This window comes from Sinohyriopsis cumingii, chromosome 4 (genome assembly GCF_028554795.1).
Source record: "Sinohyriopsis cumingii isolate HCF-2022 chromosome 4, ASM2855479v2, whole genome shotgun sequence".
Lineage (NCBI taxonomy): Eukaryota > Metazoa > Mollusca > Bivalvia > Unionida > Unionidae > Sinohyriopsis > Sinohyriopsis cumingii.
The window spans coordinates 101,979,762-102,003,319 of NC_142964.1; the positions used below are offsets into that span (position 1 = coordinate 101,979,762).

The 23,558-nt window shown below is 33.0% G+C and overlaps 1 protein-coding gene across 1 annotated transcript in view; it reads left to right on the plus strand.

Moving 5' to 3' along the window:
• Window positions 1-23,558, plus strand: part of LOC149801793 (sodium channel protein 1 brain-like) — a 181,705-nt gene that overhangs the window by 49,982 nt on the left and 108,165 nt on the right. The window contains exons 6-8 of the mRNA XM_089956848.1: window positions 1,645-1,705; window positions 2,988-3,132; window positions 7,725-7,859. Coding sequence (XP_089812974.1) covers window positions 1,645-1,705; window positions 2,988-3,132; window positions 7,725-7,859 — 341 coding nt within the window. The remainder of the gene's footprint in view (window positions 1-1,644; window positions 1,706-2,987; window positions 3,133-7,724; window positions 7,860-23,558) is intronic.

Here is a 23,558-nt window from a genome sequence, read left to right on the forward strand (position 1 = left end):
TTTCTGACCCTGATTCATATTAAAGTTGAAATATATGCATTATCATTTTAATCTCAAACAATTTCAATAATGAATAAGGTCCATGCATATTAATGACATTATCATACATATGAATGGCTGTACCTCTCACTTCTTGAGAGTCTGTATTTATGACTTGAGTATATTCAGACCTGGTAAATAGACTAACAGCAATATCATTAAGATGTTATATGGGTTTTCTATTATGATCCACACATATTTTTATGACTAGATTTTGTTTTTTCACCACTAAAGACACTTTATTTGTTATAGGATTTTGATTAAACTTGGTAAATGGGCCTATATGTTATTAAGACCTTAGTTGATTATGGAATTCATGCTTATCATTTTGTGTAATTTTTGCTTCAGATTAGCTGAGATTGTCAGTTTAGATATTGATCAAAATTGTTAAATAATATTGTATTATAAAAATGTTAGCTGAGTTTGATTAATCAGGTAATCTTGCATTAAAAAGATATTGGTTGAGTTCACTTAGGAGCAATATTAATTTAATATATACATTTACCACCATGGGGACTGGCTTATAATTCAAACAAGGTTTGGGGCCCCGAGTGGCCGAGTGGTCTACAGCGCTCATCTTTACGGATCACTACCATCTCACCTCTGTCTGCGTGAGTTCGAGTCTCAGGCTCGGCTAACGTGGGTACGTGAGAAAGCCTGCCAGTAGCTTCTCGGGGGTCGGTGGTTCTTCCCTGGGTTTTCCAGGGTTCTTCCTCCACCAATTATACTGGCCACCATGTATAACCTATCTTGTGCTGAAAAATGGCGTTAAACCATACAACAAGAACAACAACAACAACAACAAACAAGGTTTTGATATACACATTTACCACTATGGGGACTGGCTTATCATCCAAACAAGGATTTGATATACACATTTGCCATACATTTACCACCATGAAGACTGGCTTATCATCAAAACAATGTTTTGATATATACATTTACCACCATGGGGAGTGACTTGTCATTCAAACAAAGTTTTGATATATATACATTTACCACCATGGAGACTGGCTTATCATTCAAACAAGGTTTCAGTATACACAGTTTTGACTCAGAGTTGGGTGACATATATTTAGTCAGAAATGAAGATATTACTGTCCTGTTGATCATACCATATATACTTGCATACAAGTCAGATGCAAACACAAGCAGTCTACATCCTGATCTGCCTGCATGTTATGGTATATACATGCTTAAAACTGCACAGACCCAGATCTGCTATCACATAATACTATGGCAGATCTCGGTCTGTGCAGTTTGTTAGGAGTAATTATTAGAACAAACAACATAGACACTGATCTGCAGGTGCATTATGATGCATCAGACCAGGATCTCTGTTGTTGGTAATTTGACTCAACTTATAAGCGAGTATGTATGATATGCGATGACAGATCAGAGTCCATGCTGTTTGCAGATGCATCTGACTTGTACATGAGTGTACATGATAATCTATTTTTCCTTGCTATATTCACCAGTGAAATCTGAAGTAATTTACATCTTGACAACATGGCTAGGTCATCTCAAATTCACTGTAACAAAAATATGCACCCATTGATTACATCTCTTTAACATAATAAGAGGTTATTTGTTTGTCATTTTCAGCCAACTGGTATCAAGGTGATGGCGCTGACTATTTAATATGTGGCAATGTCTCAGGCACGAGGTTAGTTTAATTATGCAAAGGCTGTCATTCAAGCCAAAGAAAAGACTTCTGTTGACCTAGTCATAATAAGCATATCTCATTATTCTTGAACCCTTTGAGGGCTTAGAATATAGAATGGGTCTGATGCTCCATCCAATACGTTTTAAGAGGCAATTAATCCAAGCCAGGCAGAAGCCAGTGTGGCTCAATGATTCACATCTGGACTGGTTACTAAAATGGTGCAGACTCAAGTCTTACCATTGGGTAAGCCCAGTCCAGCTACCTTGGTTTGTCCTTGAGCAAGGCACTTAGCTCCTATTGTCTTGGTTGTAAATAATGTAATAACATGTTAGTGTTGCTGTGCCACAAATGCAAAATGAAACAAAACTAATGTTCCTCAATCCATGTAGATATTGTGTTTACATTGATCTCTCCTGATTATGAACAAGGTCTTCTCAGAATCCTTGTCAAATCTAAGTAAATATTTAACTCTTTGTACTTACCATATGTACTCATTTGTAAGTTGAGTCCAGCTGCAGATGCACATTTTATTAAGCATTAGAATAAACAACATAGACCTGATCTGCCAGCATATTATGCAACAAGAGATCAAGGTCTATGTAATTTGAAGTTGGACTTAACTTATAAGTGAGTATATATGGTGACTTACAAGCACAGGAACAGTTTCTGTTCTAAATCACAGTCTCACTATGTTTTCTGAGCATAATCATGGTAGCTAAGTTGGTTAAGTGTTGAACTCATAATCCAAGGGTAGTGGGTTCAGTTCCTTTGCAGGTCAGCTGGGTAAGCTGTCTTGGTGTGTCATTGGGAAAGTCACTTAAGTCCTATTTTTCCTCAGCATGTTATAGCCAGTGATATATTAAAAGTGCTTTAAAAACTAATCAACAAAAACAAACAATTTTTCTGAGCATTCTATACATCCAGTGGTGAATTTTGGTAGTTTTCTATAATGGAATTATTGGCAGAAATCAGTTTTGGCACATATTTAATTGAGTTCTTTTCACAACACATTTAGGTAAATTATTTGAATATATTTTACATTTTTAATTTTCAGTAATCAGTTTTGGTGCTAGTATAGCAAGAGTTTTAGCCAGAAATGTGAATGAAGCAAACTTTCTTTGTTTCCAACATTTATATTATAAAAATGTTATCACAGATTTATCAGTGTAACCTCCTCACCTAGCATTCATTTTATTGCAGATTTCTGCTGCCAGTATAGTGTTTGAATTATTTTGCACTTTATCTTTGATTCACATAAAATCTATGTTCCATTGTGTTTCAGATCATGTCCAAGTGATTACACTTGCCTACCAGATATTGGAGAGAATCCAAACTATGGATACACAAATTTTGACCACTTTGGCTGGGCATTGCTGACCTCATTTCAGCTAGTTACACTGGACTTCTGGGAAGACACGTACACCAAGGTATGATCTCTGGATATTCCAAGTCTAGCATTTTATCATGCCACACTACAGCATTGGTAGTCCTAATTTTGTCTGTATCTGCTTGTCCATCCATCATACTTTGGTTTAAGTTTCACATTTAGGTCAATTTTCATATACTATTGTGAGGCAGCCATGTATATTTTGTCATTATTAAATCTAAATATCTAGACCCTAAAACTTTTGGAAACCAGATTTTGAAATTTGAAATAATTTTCAATGGTACAAAATTTTTTGGACACTAAGTGCTTTTTAAACCAATGAGAAAGATAAGCAATTTGGAATGTAAACTAAGGGATCATTTACCCATACTCAAGAAAATGTGATTGAAAATGGATCATTATCAGACATTAAAACTGCTTTGATTACCCTTATTATAGCCTTCAGTTCCTCTAGCTGACCAAGTTTTTTAAAATCTTTCCACCATCTGTTAGGGCTGGATACCAGTATATACTCGCTTACAAGTCAAGTCAAACTGCAAACAACAAAGATCCTGATTTGCCATATCTTAATGTGCCTGCAGATCAGGGTCTGTATGCTGTTTATTCTATTGATTACTCCTAACAAACTGCACAGGCCCAGATCTTCTGGCACATTATGTGATGGCAGATCTGGGTCTGTGCAATTTGCAGTTCAACACAATATATAAGTGTGCATATATGGTAATTAGATCTAAAGATTTATATATCTGCAAGAGATCGCCATGTTCTCACTACTCAACATGAAGAAAATGAATCCCAACAAAACTTGAACTGGTTTTCTTTATTTTGTAAAAGAAACACCAAGGTATTACCATGTAATATGCAAACATGGACGTAGGAGTCCCACAGGCAAAAGTTGCAGTCTGCTTACAGAAAACTTTGCAGATTAGAAGAACTATTGGTTTCCACTGAGTTTAATTTCTTTATTCTTTATAAAACTGACATATAGCTCTTGTTTATCCATCAGAGTCAGACTGAATTTTGCCAATCTAAGGAAAGGTCTCATTCCAAAAACTAAGCCAGGCACACACTTTCTTACACTTGGCTCCTGGTCCATCCAAACTATCAGTCATAACAACTTTAGCACTCTTCTAAATCTCATCACAATCTTCATCAATTTGTCGTTTAACCCCAAAATACTTATCCATATTTGCAAATGGCATTTTGCCTAAGTCTCAACATGTCTTGATTCTGATTTCAAGTGCACTGCTTATTCAGCTACACTCGGAAATGAACACAATAATGAAAGCTCAAGTTGTTTATTTGATGTACTCTTATAAATGACCACATGTACATCTCTAGGTCTTTCTGCCTCTGAATTCAATCACTGTAAATATCAGTATATTTTCCCACCCAGCAGCCAGTCAAAGTCTTTGAACTTGCCACCCAGCTATTGCATCATGTTCTTTTGATGTACTCTTTTAATGGCAACATGCACATCAGTGTGTCTTTCATCCACTGAATTCTTTCATTGTAAATATTAGCGCAGTTAATTGATCAACACATTTTCCCACTATGCAAGTAGCTGAAGCAGGACTGGCAAGTCTTTGAATTTTGCCACCTACCTATTACATGCCTACAGAGGACTCCTGCCTAAGTGAGTTTCTGCATCCCAGATAAAAAATATTGCATCCAAATATGTGTGATTAAGCGTTTCTGATACCTCTGTATATGTCAGATATCAGTTTATCATATTGAAACCTGCCAGGAATCAATGCAAAATACAATGGAATAGATTGACAGGTCAGCCATTTATTTTTATAGAATTGATCTCTGTAGTGTATTGTTGAGTCACAAGATGATGGTTCATCCACAAATGCCAGTGGCTTGATAAAGCATGACAAGAATAACAGCATTTTAAATTAAAAGTTGAAAACCAGCATAAATATTCAGTTACTCATGATTTACATACACATATGCTCAAATAATCATATTTTCCAAAAACCAATCGTGCACTGAAAAATGACTGAGTGATTACAAAAAATAGTTTGTGTAATGTACCGAAGTGGAAAGTCTGGTCAATGTTCAGTATCAGACCTGCATTTGTGTTTCAGTTCTAAATTTGGTAATGTCACGGTCTGAAACTGGATTTCATCAGTGTGTCACATGGTTTGGAGGCAACACTGTCACTGCAACATAACAGTGTGTTGTTGTGTGAGAAGTGTGCCGTGTTTAAACATCCAAATGACACAAAAATTATGAAATAGATGGAAATTTGTGAATTTAAAGGAATAAAAGTAATCGAGAAGTAAATTCCATTTTGCCAGTTGGAATGACATTTTTCATCTTGGGAACATCAATTATCTTGATTGTTTACAAAATGAATGATAGTAAATATGATTCATCATTGCTCTAGAGCACCTGATATCCAGATTATTTGAATACTGGCAGTAATTGTGATTCATCATTACTGTAGAATACCAATTATCCATAATGGTAGTAATTGTGATTCATTATTACTGTAAAACACCAATTATCCATAATGGTAGTAAATGTGATTCATCATTACTGTAGAATACCAATTATCCATAATGGTAGTAATTGTGATTCATTATTACTGTAAAACACCAATTATCCATAATGGTAGTAAATGTGATTCATCATTACTGTAGAATATCAATTATCCATAATGGTAGTAATTGTGATTCATTATTACTGTAAAACACCAATTATCCATAATGGTAGTAAATGTGATACATCATTACTGTAAAACACCACATATCCATAATTGTAGTAAATGTGATACATCATTACTGTAGAACACTAATTATCCATAATTGTAGTAAATGTGATACATCATTACTGTAGAATACCAATTATCCATAATTGTAGTAAATGTGATACATCATTACTGTAGAATACCAATTATCCATAATTGTAGTAAATGTGATACATCATTACTGTGAAACACCACATATCCATAATTGTAGTAAATGTGATACATCATTACTGTGAAACACCACATATCCATAATTGTAGTAAATGTGATTCATCATTACTGTAGAACACTAATTATCCATAATGACGGTAAATGGTTCGTCATTACTTTAGAGCACCAATTATCCATAATAATAGTAAATATGATTTTCTTTACTGTAGAACACCTATTATCCAGATTTTTTGCATAATTGTAGTAAATATGATTTGTCATTACTGTAAATCACCAGTCACACCTCTCCCTCATTAACTCATGCATAATGGGGTCCAAAAACATAGACCTCAATATAAGCAAGGGTGTGAGTTACAGACTGACCTCCAAACAAAGTGATGTCATCCATCTATTGTGGCGGGGGGATGGGCAATTTAATTACTGAATATTTGTTTTATTATTGAGTTGAGAATAACTGTCAATAAAGCACTTTTTCTAAAGAAGTTTTTCATTATTCTAAATTAATTACAATTATTTTCAAGATTACCATCATCTGAAAGATTGTTAAAATTAGTCCAACTGGTTTCAACAACCTTCACATGTATGCGAAAATGTTTTTGTGTTACCTCACTGCTTTTGTTGTTGTTGATTTGTCTGTTTCCCTGTTTTGCGTTTGATAATCAAGTCCAGAGCATTGAGTCATGAAGCAGGGAACCAGACTAACTGCTGATACACCACAAAACGAAATTCCTTTTTTCAAAACTCTAACAAAATTTATTTCATTAAAGAACCATCTACGTCAAAACTCATTTTTTTAATTGTTCTATTAGTAAAATAATGACACTGTCATTTCATTGCTTGTAATAGTGATACTCATTCTCATCCAAGAGGATATTTCTAAGTGCAAGTTTAGGAGTTCTCCACAAATGACCCATATCTGTAAAACAAAGATCTTATTTTATGTAGTCATTTCACTTGCTTGACTTGCTCTCTTTGATCACATTTATGATTGAGTAGGTTAACTTAAGGTAGTTTTATTATATTATGTACAATAATGTTCGACAGATCAACTCATATGAGTTCACCAGACATATGATCAGGGCCGCTAGATCTTACACAAGTAGGATTTGCATGCCTTTTAACTTTCTTTTATTCCATCTCTTTTGTGATACAAAAGATGCAATTAACATGCTAATACAAATACAAAGGAGGTACACTTTTAATTCAGAGTAACAATAGAACAAATACTTCTGCAAAGTCAGATAACAAAACACGGTTGGCACTAAATTAGATTCTCAGAGAAATGCTTGCGGACATAGCTGTTACTGTAGATTGACACATTTACCAACTTTTATCATGATTTTCTTCAAGTTTAACAAATAGGGATCAATGGTTTTAAAAAATGGAATCCACACCTGACCCTGTGTAATAAGTGGGTTTGAAAGTTATCAGGGCACAAGTTATTGAGGGAGCGGTGTATCCAGATTATTTCTGTAATGGTAGTAAATGTGCCATTACTGTAAAATGTATATTATCCAGATTGTTTCATAATGATAGCAAATATGATTTATCATTACTGTGGAATACCAGATATCCAGATTATTTGCATAATGGTAGTAAATGTGATTCACCATTACTGTAGAAGACTCATTGAAGCCAAAATATTTAAACCTTCAGTAATATCTTCATCATTAGATGATTTTATTTTATACTCTTTTCAACAGGTGATACAAGCCTTGGGACCATGGAATGTGTTGTTCTTTGTTTTAGTGGTATTCTTTGGAGCGTTTTACCTGATAAACTTGATGTTGGCCGTTGTAGCATTATCCTATGAGGAGGAGGCTCAGAATGCTGGGAAGGTTTGTATATTTAGTATTCAAGGACCCTTTTGTGTATTCTTTCATTTCATCTATATTTGTTGATTCATTCCATTTTAGATTAATTACCTTTACCCCACCTATGATAGGCTTATAATCAATCAACCCCTCCTTCCCACCAGTAGAAATATAAGAATTACAGGAGAAAATGGAAATCTAAGTTTTAAGATGTTTAATTTGATGATAAGACACAGTCAGCCCCTTGCTCTGTTTTAGATTATCCCCTGTTTTATGTTGTGTCCTGTTTCAGATTGTCTGCCTGGCTGGTTAATCATAGGATAAAGTCCTTTTGATGTTGATTGACAGCAATATCAGATGCATCTATCCAATTATAAACTGTAATGGATAATATTGATACCAAACTTAAAAACAGTGTTGTAACTGACATGTACATATACATCTTTATGATTGTTTTAATTAAAATATTAATATATGTGTATTGATATTACATTATTCTGTTCATTATTTTATTTTCATGGGTGTCAGTTTTTGTGGCTTGGCAAAAATGTATATTTTGTCAGTACCTAAATTCAAAGGTGTACAGTTATTTCCACAGAAAAATCAGTGTTCATTGGATCATAGAATTTGTGGTTCATAGCAACCATGAAAAAATCCATGAAAACTGGTACCCCACAAAAAAGAGTGAATTCACAGTGCCTATGCATGCTCTGAATAAATTCTGCTATCAAGCATTAGTACAACTTTCATTCATATTATGTATTACAATATTCAACGATTTTACAGTTTTCTGTTTGAATGTATTTTGTAGTCCCATGATCTTTTTGTACATCAGCAATTGATTTCCATTTTTCTTCAGTTTACAATTATGCTCTGGCAGTGAATATTACTCACTGGTGGATTACAAGTGCAGTTCTTGATGACATACTTATACTTTATCCCAAAACATTCATATGATTGAAATGACCTCACAACAGAGTTTTTCACATTCTGTTCACATCAATATTTCATAATAATACTTTATCCCAAAACATTCATATGATTGAAATGACCTCACAACAGAGTTTTTCACATTCTGTTCACATCAATATTTCATACTTATACTTTATCCCAAAACATCCATATGATTGAAATGACCTCACAACAGAGTTTTTCACATTCTGTTCACATCAATATTTCATACTTATACTTTATCCCAAAACATTCATATGATTGAAATGACCTCACAACAGAGTTTTTCACATTCTGTTCACATCAATATTTCATACTTATACTTTATCCCAAAACATTCATATGATTGAAATGACCTCACAACAGAGTTTTTCACATTCTGTTCACATCAATATTTCATACTTATACTTTATCCCAAAACATTCATATGATTGAAATGACCTCACAACAGAGTTTTTCACATTCTGTTCACATCAATATTTCATACTTATACTTTATCCCAAAACATTCATATGATTGAAATGACCTCACAACAGTTTTTCACATTCTGTTCACATCAATATTTCATACTTATACTTTATCCCAAAACATCCATATGATTGAAATGACCTCACAACAGAGTTTTTCACATTCTGTTCACATCAATATTTCATACTTATACTTTATCCCAAAACATTCATATGATTGAAATGACCTCACAACAGAGTTTTTCACATTCTGTTCACATCAATATTTCATACTTATACTTTATCCCAAAACATTCATATGATTGAAATGACCTCACAACAGTTTTTCACATTCTATTCACATCAATATTTCATAATAATACAGTTTCATCCTTTGGTAAGATTGTAAATATTTTCAAAAACAGTGTTTCAGATTTCTTGATTAAAAAATTCTAACTTTCATCAGTGACAATAACTGTTACATTGGTTGGGTCTGACAGCGTGGATGTCAATTATGATTGTATTTTGTTTAATGATTTTTAATAGCACACAAAAAGTTTTTAAAAGTTATTCAATCTTTTGACTGAATTCTTAGCCATTACATTGACTAATGCTTTAGAACTTGTAGGGTGATGACATGAACTGTACAAAAAATTCACACATTCTACACCTGAAATGCATTAAATTTATATAAAAAATATTATAAATATTTTTTGCTGCATCCTGTAACATTATTATTTATTTATAAATATTGCCATATTCATCATCAGAAAGCATGAAAAATTATGAAGTTAAATTTAAAAAAAATAATAACATTTACATTTTTTTTGAAGTTTTTGGTTATGCCACCATCTATAAACATGGAAAAACTCAGTTTTGTTTGAAAGATATGCATGTGTAGTCACCTTTGAACTTGATTATCATGACTGTATTTTGCCAAATTCTTCATGTTTATTTCATTTTAGCATTCACTAGTTTCAATTTTCAAATGGCTGTTCCAGTAAAACATCCATGGGACCCAGGGAAGGCACTTTCAACATGTATCAGTCCCCCATAGATGTAATGTAGAATTTTGTACAATTTGTATATGGACTCTTTGAGTAATCAGAGTACTTTGGCATATATGTTTTCTTTAAATGCCTTCCATTGGCGAAATGTATGTTTAAATGGAAAACCACTAACATATCACTGCTTCATATTTTGGAACTTTGGTTTTGGTAAAAGAATTTCAATAAAGGTTCAGTAACCTGGATAGCTTATAAGCACTGCAAAGTGCTGATAAGCACAATGTCATAGCTTTAAAAAAATTCTATGATTCCCTGTATTTTAACAATTGTTCCAGATTAAAGAAGGTCATCTAATGGTTCATAATGTACAAAACTGAGAAACTGTTGAATACATGAATGAGTGTTCATTTCATTTGAACATGTTTGAATTATTGTAAATAGAGGATGAGTCAACAAATATTATTTGATCAGTTGATTTACCTCACATATACGCAAATTTGTTTTCCGATCATTATTTTATTATTGTAGATCCTCAGTTGGTATAGATAATGTGACAAAAATACATAAAAATTGTCAATTTTTCATGACTTCATCTGAATGATCAAAGAACACAAACATTCATACACAAAATTTCCTAATATAATTTTTTTTTACACTCACCGTATTTTGTCAGCTTCATCAGATCTTAACAAGTAATATAAAAATTTAATTTTTTGCATTCTTGCATCCTTTCATGAACTAAATGCAGCTTTCTCTCACTATAAGGTCCCTCGTTATAAGATAATTTCTGTTATAAGTAAGTATTGTCATGGATCCCATTTCATTATGTACACTTAGTAGTGAAATTACATGTATCATGTACTTCATTACAAAGCAGTTTCACTATAGGGCAGTATAGTCCATGGCTCCCATGGATGGCATTATAACAAGGGAGTAATGTATAATGTACTTTTGCATTATGCAACAGCTGTTCTGGCTCAATACAGTTTGTTAGGACTAATCAGTAAAAGAATCACCATTGACGTGATCTGCCAGCATATTATGCTAAAGCTGATCTGGGTCTATGTTGTTTACAGTTGGACTCAATTTATAATCATGTACATATGGTAGTAAATTGTTTGGGTGATTGAAAGTTAACATTTTTTAAGGTTGTTTTTCAGTTCCAAATTTGTCATCTAAAATGTCAAAGAAATTTCGAGACATATACCTGTTATGACAGTATGTCAATAGAGCTCTCATCTGCATTTATTTTCAGATTATTCATGATCACATATATGTACACAAACCTTTGCTGAGTACACATAAGAGATTGCTAGGAGAGGTCATTTAATTGAAAAACCAAACAGTAAACAAGATTTAGCAGGTTATCAGACCAAACATAAAACATATTAATCATAGGGGTGGTTTTGGACAATTTCTATGTCATTGATATGAAATTTTATACAAGAAAGTCATGCATCCTTTCTAATCCTAATAAATTTAGTATTTATTGGGATCAGGATAGGCAGTTGTAAGTTTAATCTTGTAATGCATGGTTCACTTGACCAATATTAAACCACTTTAGCACCATATCTAATCACAGACTCAAGATAACAAGTGATTAAAGAAAAAGTGTATTATGTTCTTGATGTGAGTAACAGCTGGTCAGGATGATTTTATTTCCTAAATTCGTCATAGTGATTGCAGGGACAAGTAATTTTTCTTGTACAGGGAAACAAGTAAAATTCAATCTTGGTTGACCTATGCTCAGCTGATGAATACGTGTGTATGTGGTTGCATGTCATGCCATCTTAACACAATAGTGGCTACACAGTGCCAACCAAAGGAATAGTTTGACAGATGTAAAAATATATTACTTCTAAATAACTGTAAACATCAATTTCAACAACATAAATTATCAAATATAAACATGCTAAAATTCTGTCAAATATATTGAATAAAAAGATATGGTAAAAAAATATCATCCTTAAAACTTATGGTCAAAATTTCTAATGTAAACTGCATTCCCTCAAAAAGTCCAGGATTTTCATGTGTGGAACATCGTCATACAGTTTCCTCTTGCAGTTCATGTCAAGGCGAGATTGAGACACTTGACAAGAATGTGTTTCACAGTGAGTGGACACTGGTATGTACTGTATGTAGTCTGGTTGAGGTTCACCCTTCAGGAAGTGTATGTGGGTGAGGTATGTGTGTTTGATACTCCATCGGCACAATACCATCTCATTTATCTGATTTATTCTCTAATGACTGATAATTCTATGTCTTTGAAAAATTTTTGATAAAATTCTTAAAAGTTATTTTAATGCACTTAAATTCTGATTCGAAAATTACAATTTCATCTTAATGAAAATATTAGTGTCATTATAAAGGAAGACATCTTTAAAAGATACAGTACAGCTCTCCCTCACTGTAATACCCTTCATTATAATGTGATCCTGGATATGACATGGTATCACTATGCACCAAATTTAAACTGTTCTTCCAGTGGTCTGTAAAATTTATTACAATATGAGTTGAAAGAAAACAAAATGAAACTTGATATTATATTCTTTTGTCCATAAGCTAAAATTATTACTATCTATTTGACTGGCTTTTCGTTTCTTTCATCCCCCCTCAAATACAGTACTGGGCCAAAAGTTAGTACCACTTACACAGACATCAAAAAAAGGTCATAGGAGATAAACAAACATCATTGCTATTTCTATTTTATGAAACATCATTGCTATTCAATGAAATATCATTGCTATTTCTATTTAATGGAAATAGCAATTTAAATTTAATGAAACAATTAAATTTAAATAGCAATTTATATTTAATGAAACATTGCTATTTAATGTAACATCATTGCTATTTCTATTCAGTGAAACATCATTCTATTTCTATTTAATGGAAATAGCAATTTAAATTTAATGAATCATTTAAATTTAAATAGCAATTTAAATTTTAATGGAAATAGCAATTTGCATTTAATGAAACATTGCTATTTAATGAAACATCAGTGCTATTTCTATTTAATGACAAAAACATGAAAGGAAAGAGTACTTACACAACTAATAGTTGCTATTGATCTCTTCACTCTTTTCATAGCTTGTATTTGCTTTGATATAGTCAAACAATCCTTGGTTAAAATTGGTTGAGAGAGTCCCAGATGTCAAGAACAATTTGATTGTGATTTGACCTTGATTTTATTTCATGTAGTATTATTTTTAAAAGCTTAGATTGAATTACCATATTTTCTCAGTAATATTCAGGTCTAGATCTGTGATACCTGGAGTAAGGATTCATTGTTTTATCATTTTCTACTGTTTTCTCTTCCTAGGAATATAGATCAGACAGTTATCCTCTTGGAAGCCTTTTTTGCAATATCTGTCAAACAATTTTCAATGAATTCTTATACACCTGTCAGAGTCAATTTTTCCCTCTAATGGAGCAGATAGATACCCTACACCATTGCTGGTAATGCACCTCTCAAACATGGCTTGAATGTGCAGTTTACAGAACCTAAATACTCTGCTTGCCATTCTTCGTCAGGTTTTCTTCAAACATGACATTGAATTTTTGCTTAAAACTACTTGAGCTTCATCACTGAATATTACTGTTGACTACAGTAAAACCTGTCTTGAAAGACCAGTCATGTGAGGCCACCAGTCTTAAGAGACTTTATTCTCAATGCACAGATTTATTATTTTGTGTTATGACCTGTTATGTGAGACAACTTGTCTCGAGAGACCATAATTTTTTGGCAGAAGTGGTGGTCTTTCAAGACAGCTTATACTGTATCAGTTTCCTGTTCTTCAGCAATGAAATATGTGAACTATTATGTTGAGAAATTCTGTTTTGTATCCTCACTGCATATCCTCAATCCAAAACTCTTTAATGTTATGATGACAGTGCTTTCAAAAACATAGATTTGAACAGACTCATTAAAATCTATGGTCAAGTCCTGCAAATATTGCTTATGATTGTCAAAAATTGCTATGAACAATTTAAAAGTACATTATCACCCCTTTTGTGAAAGCTTTTATAATGTTTATGAACTGCTGAATATGTTTCCAATTATTTGGGTATTTCTTCAACCACTAAAATCTTTCCTGGCTAACTGAATTATATCTGCTTCTGACCAACTGTCAGTTCCTTACTGTGAGGTGCCATGTTTTGTTTACTCACCAGGGAAGACTGGGGCCCCGAGTGGCCGAGTGGTCTAAAGCGCTCACTGTTACAGATCACTGCCATCTCACCTCTGTCTGCATGAGTTCGAGTCTCAGCCTCGGCTAATGTTGGTACGTGAGAAAGCCTACCAGTAGCTTCTCTTGGGTCGGTGGTTCTTCCCTGGGTTTTCCAGGGTTCTTCCTCCACCAATTATACTGGCCGCCATGTATAGCCTATCTTGTGCTGAAAAATGGCATTAAACCCTACAACAACAACAACCAGGGAAGACTAAAAGCAATGCTCTGTACAAATTTAAATTGCAGACTACAGTCAAGATGTTTTTTAGTGCACACTTATAAAATTAAGCTTGCAGATTAATTTTTATCCATGCAGTGACCATTTCAAATAATATTTTGGTAAATGAAGTTGACTTTTCTTACTTGGCTGGCTACTCACTTTTGAGAGGCCCTGGGTGGCCATTATTGGTCTAAGGCACTTGGCTGCACAGATCTCTCACACATCTCACCTATGCCTGCATGAGTTTAAGTCTCAGTGTGTGTATGTGAGAAAGCTTGCCAGTAGCTTCCTGTGGGTTAGTTGTTCTTTCTGGGTCTTCTACACCAAATATACTGGCCACCATGTAAAGGCTTTATTGTGCTGAAAAATGGTGTTGACCTCCCCCCCAAACAAACAAACCAACTATACTCATATTTGATCTGGCACTATATGTACATGTACTCATCAAATTTTAGATCATTCTTGATATGCTATGGTTCAGTGCATATTAAACACACTCAGCAATTACGGACGCCAAATGTCCTGTTATAATGAAGGAAATCAGTACTTAGTACTGGTTTAACTTTTGCAAAAAAATAGAAATGAAAGTATGCAATACCAAAAAGGGTTAAACTGTCATGCTGTGATAAAATCACCATAATATTGAAAATGTATGTGAAAGTCAGTTCATTTTTTTATGTTATCAAAAGAAAATTTAATAATTTATTGTAACAATGTCTTCAGAACTTAAATGTAAAATGTATGATGTTGAGGAATTTAGCTAAGATTAAGACACACACACACACATATATATATATGTCCTGTCTACCTCTCCAATTGTCTTTTTTTATACAACAATTGTGGCTACGTGGTTTTCAGATATCTCTTGCCATTCCTCTTGGTTTCTGTTATTTCACCTCTTCCATGTCACCTATTCTCAGTATGACAGGCCACATCCACTTCTCATACATACAGATTATGATTGGCTAAATTAAGGACTTATGGACCACCCAGTAACTAAATGATGCTGATCGACAGGCCTTATGGACCACCCAGTTACCAAATGATGCTGAAGGACAGGCCTTATGGACCACCCAGTAACTAAATGATGCTGATCTAGCATTTAAAAGAATATGGCCCTGTTCCTAAGATGGTCATTGATTTCTTGACTCCCACATATATTTATCTTTTTCACTGTCCCTTATGTTGATATGTTTTCCAAAAATTCTCCTCCCAGGTTATTTTTAATTTGAAACATGTTAGTGGCAAATGCTGATACTGTTATTTTTGTTCATCCTGCCCCATCTAACCTTGAACATCTTTTATCATTCTCATGCTAAAATCCCATTAGTCATTATGGGTATGTTGGACTGCTTGCCAGTAACTTCCTCTGGGTCAGTGGTTCTTACCAGGGTTTTCACAAGTTCTTCCTCCACCAGTTATACTGGCTCCATGTATAGCCTATACAAGTCTAAGAAATGGCATTAAAACCAGACATAACTCCAGTAAAGGAAACATTAATCTACATACATGGGTCATGCTTAATATTCTTTGTCTTGTTTTATTTCATGTCATAGTGGACAAACATACAATTATCTATCTTATGCTCATCTTTATTAGTGTTATGATGTTAGATCATTAAAATCATTCACCACACTGGCATAAACACTTGACAACATCAACTAAAAAACAATATATCTCACTTAGATGTCAAGATCAACTGCTAACAAGACAGACCCTGATCTGCCATCACTGAATGCACAAACAGATCAGAGTCTATGCTGTTTGTTCTACTGATTACTCCATAGACCCAGATCTGCATGTGTGTTCTACTGTTTACTCCATAGACCCAGATCTGCATGTGCATTATGCAATGGCAAATCTGGGTCTAAGCAGTGTGCAGTTGTACTTGGCTTGTAAGCATGTGTATGTATGTATGTATGTATGTATGTATGTATGTATGTATGTATGTATGTATGTATGTATGTATGTATGTATACATATATATAGTTGTGTTGTGAGAAAATTTCTATTTGGAATGTTTTGTGTTATAAAAGTGCTTTCTTTCCTGGACATTATGTAGTTTGTTTCTTGGAAATATTTTGAAAATTAATCTAGTTACAACATTTTAATTGCAGCAAGGAAATAAGATAATGCCATTACAAATGCTGTTACATGACATGTGACAGTTATAATAATAACATACAGATCTCAGTTATATATGGCATACATAACTAACAGTAATAATGAATCCTGACCATTACAGTATATACTTGCTTACAAATGGTATCTAACTGCAATCCAGGTCTATACTGTTTGTTAGGAGTAATCAGTACGACAAACAACACAGAACAAGTGTCATTACCATGAAGAATATTTTACAAAATAAATAAATATATAGTACTATCTGTACTCACTTATAAGTTCAATGCAAACTGCACAGACCCAGATCATCTGTTGCATGATGCATTGGCAGATCTGAGTGTTCAGTTTGTTAGGAGTAATCAATAGAACAAACAACATGGCCCCTGGTCTGCTGCTGCAAGATGTGACAGTACATTATGGTGTATGTTGTTTGCATTTGGACTTATAAGTGAAAGTATATGGCATTCAAGCTCCTCAGTTTGTTTTCCATTGTTTGCATTTGGACTTATAAGTGAGTGTATATGGCATTCAAGCTCCTCAGTTTGTTTTCCAAGGAAAAGACTATTGGTATATTTGGGGACATTTTAACCAAATGCAAATTTCGGCTCATTTCAACTCCAATTTGAGGAATCCAGTTCTTACTTATTACAAGATTTAATGTGTTGGTTTTACTTTCATTGTATTTCCTAATTTAAAACTAGGTCATGAAAATGTGAAGAAAATATTCCTGACAGTAAATTAAGGGAAATGTTACCTTTCAGTTATTTTAAACAAGACAATTTTGATTCAGTATCAAATTCATGATAGGAATCTAGTTATAAATTTCTCTTCACAGGTGAAAATTCTGTTTGACCAAAAATCAGTCACTAATTTCATCTTTTTTCTTCTTAAATATCTTCATTAGCCAAGGTCAAAGAGATCTCCCACTAATCTACCTCCACCACTAACATCACCACCACTTCCTGATGGTGCCATTAGCACACCTGACCAATCAACTTTGGTAAACATTAAGTGTAGTGTGTTATCCCAGTATGTTTTCAGTGATCTTTTTCTGCATCCTACTCCTTCCTCAGCATGATATAGGATATGTTGTGTTGAAATTCCTGTTAAAAATCAACCAACTATATCCTATGAAAACCTATTTTCTTTAGTTTTTCCTGGTCATATCTTGAATCTACATTCACTCTCACACAATTTTTTTTTTGAAATCTGTATGTATGTAGTCAACATACCATCAAAGAGGAATAGTGTGGGTCCAGTTTGCCCATATGGCTTGAAATTCCAGATATAATTACCTCCTAATTACTACTGATAATTTGAAAAAAGCAATATGACCTAGCTTGGTAGCAAGATATTGCACTACTGTGGATATGGAATCAAATGGTTATGAATACAAGTCCCACCCAAGCCTTATCTGTTGAACCTATAAACAATACACCTGACATTTTTTTTGCACCAGTTGACCCAGATGTGAATTGGTATTGGCATCTGCTGGGTGGTTAAACATACAAGGGACTGACCTTGAAATGTTGAAGGGGGGGGGGTGTAAGGTGGAGGGGAACCTTGAATTGTTTTGAAATCCATTAAATCTTTTCTCTCCCCAACCACCCCAATGATCAGTTACAACTAGACTGAAATTGCTGATTATTTTTGTAAACAACAGCTTTAATTTGCAGATATACCAACAAGAACAACTTTAAAATAAAATTCATGCACTAATGATTTAAAGATCAAAGTAACATTCTTTGATCATTTCTAATTCAGAAACTAATTTATATGGCTGCTATTCTAATTCTTTGGGACAACCAGAGTTAATATTTTCATCTCTTACACTTAACACTTAACAATTAGTTTTTTCATTTTAAAAAAAATAAGATTTATTTCGTATGAGAGACTTAATATCTTTTTTCAACTCTTTGTAGTAGTGTATGTTAGTTTAGTTGACATACAAATATAATGCTTGTAAAGATTTGTGCATAGTTTAGTTTTTGTTACTATAACCAGCCATAAGGCCTGGCAAGCTTGTGGTACAGTCTTCATCCATTGTTCATCTTTCCTTGTCTGTTGATACACCAACATTAGCTTGTTATCTTTCTGATGGCCATGTTTCTGATTTGTCAAATTTGGAATATATACATGTAGTTACAATATATCATCAAGATATCAGACAAATTTGATGATGAGTGAGATCCACTCATGTTAATAAAGTGATCTTGCATCTAATTGCTTGAGTTTGTTACCAGTCTGGGGTCCTTATTTCCAGTCTGATTTAGATTAAGGCTTGGATATGCTCTTATATTATCAAGATCTCAGACAAGTTCAGTAATAAGAAGGATACATGCATATTAATGAGGCGATAGTGCATCTGATTGGCTAATAATGTTACCTTTCTAGAAACCATAATGACTGAGATCCATCCATGTTAATGATGTGATCTCTTTCTGACTAAACTTTGTTACCAATCTGGAGGCCATATTTATTATGAGTTTAGTTTTTTTTTTAGATCAAACCTGGAGTGTGGGTAAGATAATGAGATTCATGCATATTAGTATTGATGAGGTAATATTGCATTTTATTGATTTGATTTGATCAAATTTTAAGTAAGCATGTTAAATATACTTATATTACCTTATTATCTAATGAGTTTGATCAGACTATGTATATTAATTATGCCTTTATCCTTGGAAATAACTTTTGCTGGACTTGTGTCAATTTTTTTTAATCTGTATGTTAGTTTACAAAGGTTGTTTTATAACAATAGTATAAAAGACCTGTTTAATGTAATGGTTAAATGCTAAATTATGTAAGCCACTTGAGTGATATCATACCCACTTGTTCTTTTTTATCTGAAATGATCTTTTAAAAGTTTTCTAAGTTTTACTTTAAACAACTTTTTCTTTATCAATGGTCTTTTTTCGTGTTGTATGCATAAAATCAAATTTTAGTTTAGAGATTTTGTGTACATATTAGTGTTTATTAATAGTGTATGAATACGAGTGATAATATCATACACAGCAGCATCTTATGGGGCATGAACTCTGCCAAGCAAACTAATTTACAGGCAGTTTCCAACAATTTGTTCCCCATGCTGTTGAAGATAATATCTGCTTTTAAAACATTTCAGTTTCTTTTTAACACAGCCACACTATGGATCATGATGAGTAGCATTAATTTCTTGAATTCTTTTATTTTCACAAAAAAAAATGTTTTTGCTTAAAATTACAATACGAGTACATGTACATGTATTGGTCTTTTTGTGGGTTTCATTCAAAGTCCTTGCTACTGAGTGTACATCAAGTACTGACAGTACCAATATTGAGTCATTGAGACAAGGACAAGAAAATGGACCTAACTGACAGCTACACAAAGACTGAAGAACTATAAATAGAAATAAAGCATGGAAACAAAACCAATTGAAATTGCAGTATAGCTATGCAATGTTTCCTCATAATAATGAATGGAGTTGTATAAAGTTCTCCCTCATACATGTAATAATAAATGCAATATAGATATGCATTTCTCCTTATACATGTAATAATAAATGCAATATAGATATGCATTTCTCCTTATACATGTAATAATAAATGCAGTACAGACATATTATTGACATACATTTCTCCCTCATAATAATAAATGCAATATAGATATACATTTCTTCCAAATAATAATAAATGCAGTATAGATATGCAGTTCTCCCATGTAATAATAAATATAGTATATATATACAGTCCTCCCTTATAATAATAAATATAGTATAGATATGCTGTTCTCCCTCATAATAATAAATATAGTATATATATACAGTCCTCCCTTATAATAATAAATGTAGTATAGATATACAGTCCTCCCTCATAATAATAAATGCAGTATAGATATGCATTTCTCCCTTATACATGTAATAATAAATGCAGTACAGGCATAGTATTGACATACATTTCTCCCTCATAATAATAAATGCAGTACAGACATAGTATTGACATACATTTCTCCCTCATAATAATAAATGCAGTACAGGCATAGTATTGACATACATTTCTCCCTCATAATAATAATTGCACTATAGATATGCAGTTCTCTTTCATAATAATAAATGCATTATAGATATACATTTCTTCCTAATAATAATAAATGCAGTATAGATATGAATTTCTCCCTCATAATAATAAATATAGGATAGATATACAGTCCTCCCTCATAATAATAAATATAGGATAGATATACAGTCCTCCCTCATAATAATAAATATAGGATAGATATTCAGTCCTCCCTCATAATAATAAATATAGGACAGATATTCAGTCCTCCCTCATACTAATAAATACAGGATGGATACAGTATCTGCCAGTCTATAAAACAATACTTTTTGACCAGAAAATCTTAGCTTCGTCTTATACTTTGGATCTATTTATATATGGATTATGTCATCCGAGTTGCTTTATCATATCTTTCGTTTGGAAAATAATTCTCCAAGAGTATGAAAAATAATGTGTAAAAAATATTTTGTTTTGGGAAGAGATCGTGTATGAATAAATATAGGATCCCACATTTAGTATTTTAAACAATTACATGATCATCAGAATTAAAAATTAACATAGATCAGATGTAATTGCGCTAAAGCAGCATGCACCAGTAATGTATGTTGTTTGTAATATACATTGTTTAAATTTAATTACATATGTGTGTGTTAGAATTTACAAGTTAGAAGATAAATAACCATGATGAAGACATATTCCATCACAATTTTCTTCTTGTACCTAATGATCAAATGATCTATATGCCCCGTTGAGAGAGAGAGATAGACAGACAGACAGCCAGACAGATGTATTCACAATTGTAAATCTATAGTATTCACTTACTGATGACTGATTTTACTTGTGTACAAGTGCAGTTCCATATTCCATTATCAATTAATACCTCCAGTTAAGCAATTCCTTCTGTTTGTTTGCACATCCATTATTAAAAGAATCACATGGCTTTGTATTGGTATATACATGCTAATTAAATATGCTATGGCTGTATTCAGTCATTCCAAGATAACACCTGTTTGAGGTCAAGATTCTGCAGACCAGATCAGATTAGCTAGGCTACCAATAATAAAATGAGGCTACCCATGGATATTATGAATACTGTACCATATAGTTAAAGGAAATGCCAGGTGGTTACTATTGTAAATTTCTCAGCCAGTGACATTTTTTAACTTGCCCACATAACAGACACCAATTTAAAGTACATCTTGCACAAGGAAAGATCAAAAACAATTGCCACCTATGTACAGGAAGAATACATGCTCTTTAAACAAAATCTTAATTATTGGGAATGTAGAGGTTGTTATTCTTGCAAAGAAAATTAGCACGCAAACTGGTCATTCTTGGGATTTAACCTAATGGAAACTATATGGATATAACTATTGTGAATATTTAAACCCTGAAAGAGTATGGTATGTATTTTCATAGTTTACATTTACTGTTTCATTTATTAATGTTTTCTCTTTTTGACAAAAGCTTCAGCAAACACGAAGGCAATAAAGTTAAAAAAAAGAACAATAGAAATCCACAAAGAGCTGAACTTCTCTCTTTCTGACTCTCTCATATATTGGACCATATTTTATTTTGATCATGAGGTTCCAAATAAAAAATGCAATGGAATATATATGCATCCTTCTCTCTGTATCTCTCTTCCCCTCCACCCCACCCCCACCCCCAGAAAATGCATTTTAGTATTAATGATGCAATTTCCCTATTGCTGGTAATCTGAAATAGCATACAGTGATACTTTTAATATTTATGAAATCAGAAGTTATTATAATTTAATTCCACACAGCATTGTGAGTTTTTTCCTATCTGTAACTCAATAAATTTTCAGGTCATTCTCATTATATATAGCTAAAAGTACATAATACATCTCGAATACTTCTTGTGAAACAAATTAGGTACTTTTAGTTATATTTAATGATCCTTACTGGAAAGGTTAATGAGTTTCAGGTAGAATAAAATTCGCGATGCTGTGCAGAACGAAGTGAAAAACAATCTGAGTTGTTGATCTGGCCTTGTCTTATACTCAGCATCGACTTATATAACGATGAAGGATGGAAAGTTTGCTAAATTTGCTGATTTGACTTATACTCCACATTGACTTATAGGCCGGTAAATACAGGTATACAGTTTCCCCCCGCATAATAATGATATCCATTGGAGCCATAGGATATACCACCTTATAGTAAGACTACCTTATAGTGAGGTATATATAGTTTTACTTGATGAAGTGGGATACATGATCTTGGTGATCATATAACATTAACCAGGTTATAATGATGGGCATTATAATGACGGAGTGCTGCACTTCAATTTTTTGCTGTATTTCAAAAAATATATTGTGTTGTAATTTGTATTCTCGTAGTCCATAGATATAAGTACTGTAGACATAATACCTTTTCATCCCAAAGTTGCATTTTGCTTTGATGTTTATTTATTGCTATGTATGTGAGATCTGCATTATTTTGTGACATGTATTTTACTATTTACTAACCTTCCATTTGAAATTAAGTATAGTAGCCATCTCCTCTGCGCCAAACCTTGGCATGTCAGTCATTTTTTGTCTGCCCTATTTACCCCACATGCAGATCATTTTAATATCTGAGTATAATTCGGCATATGTTTTTTTAATTTCCATGATTATTTCACACGAGATGTTTTGGGATAAAAAACAACACAAATGCAGAAAATTCTGTGCAACTAGTTTTGCATTTATGC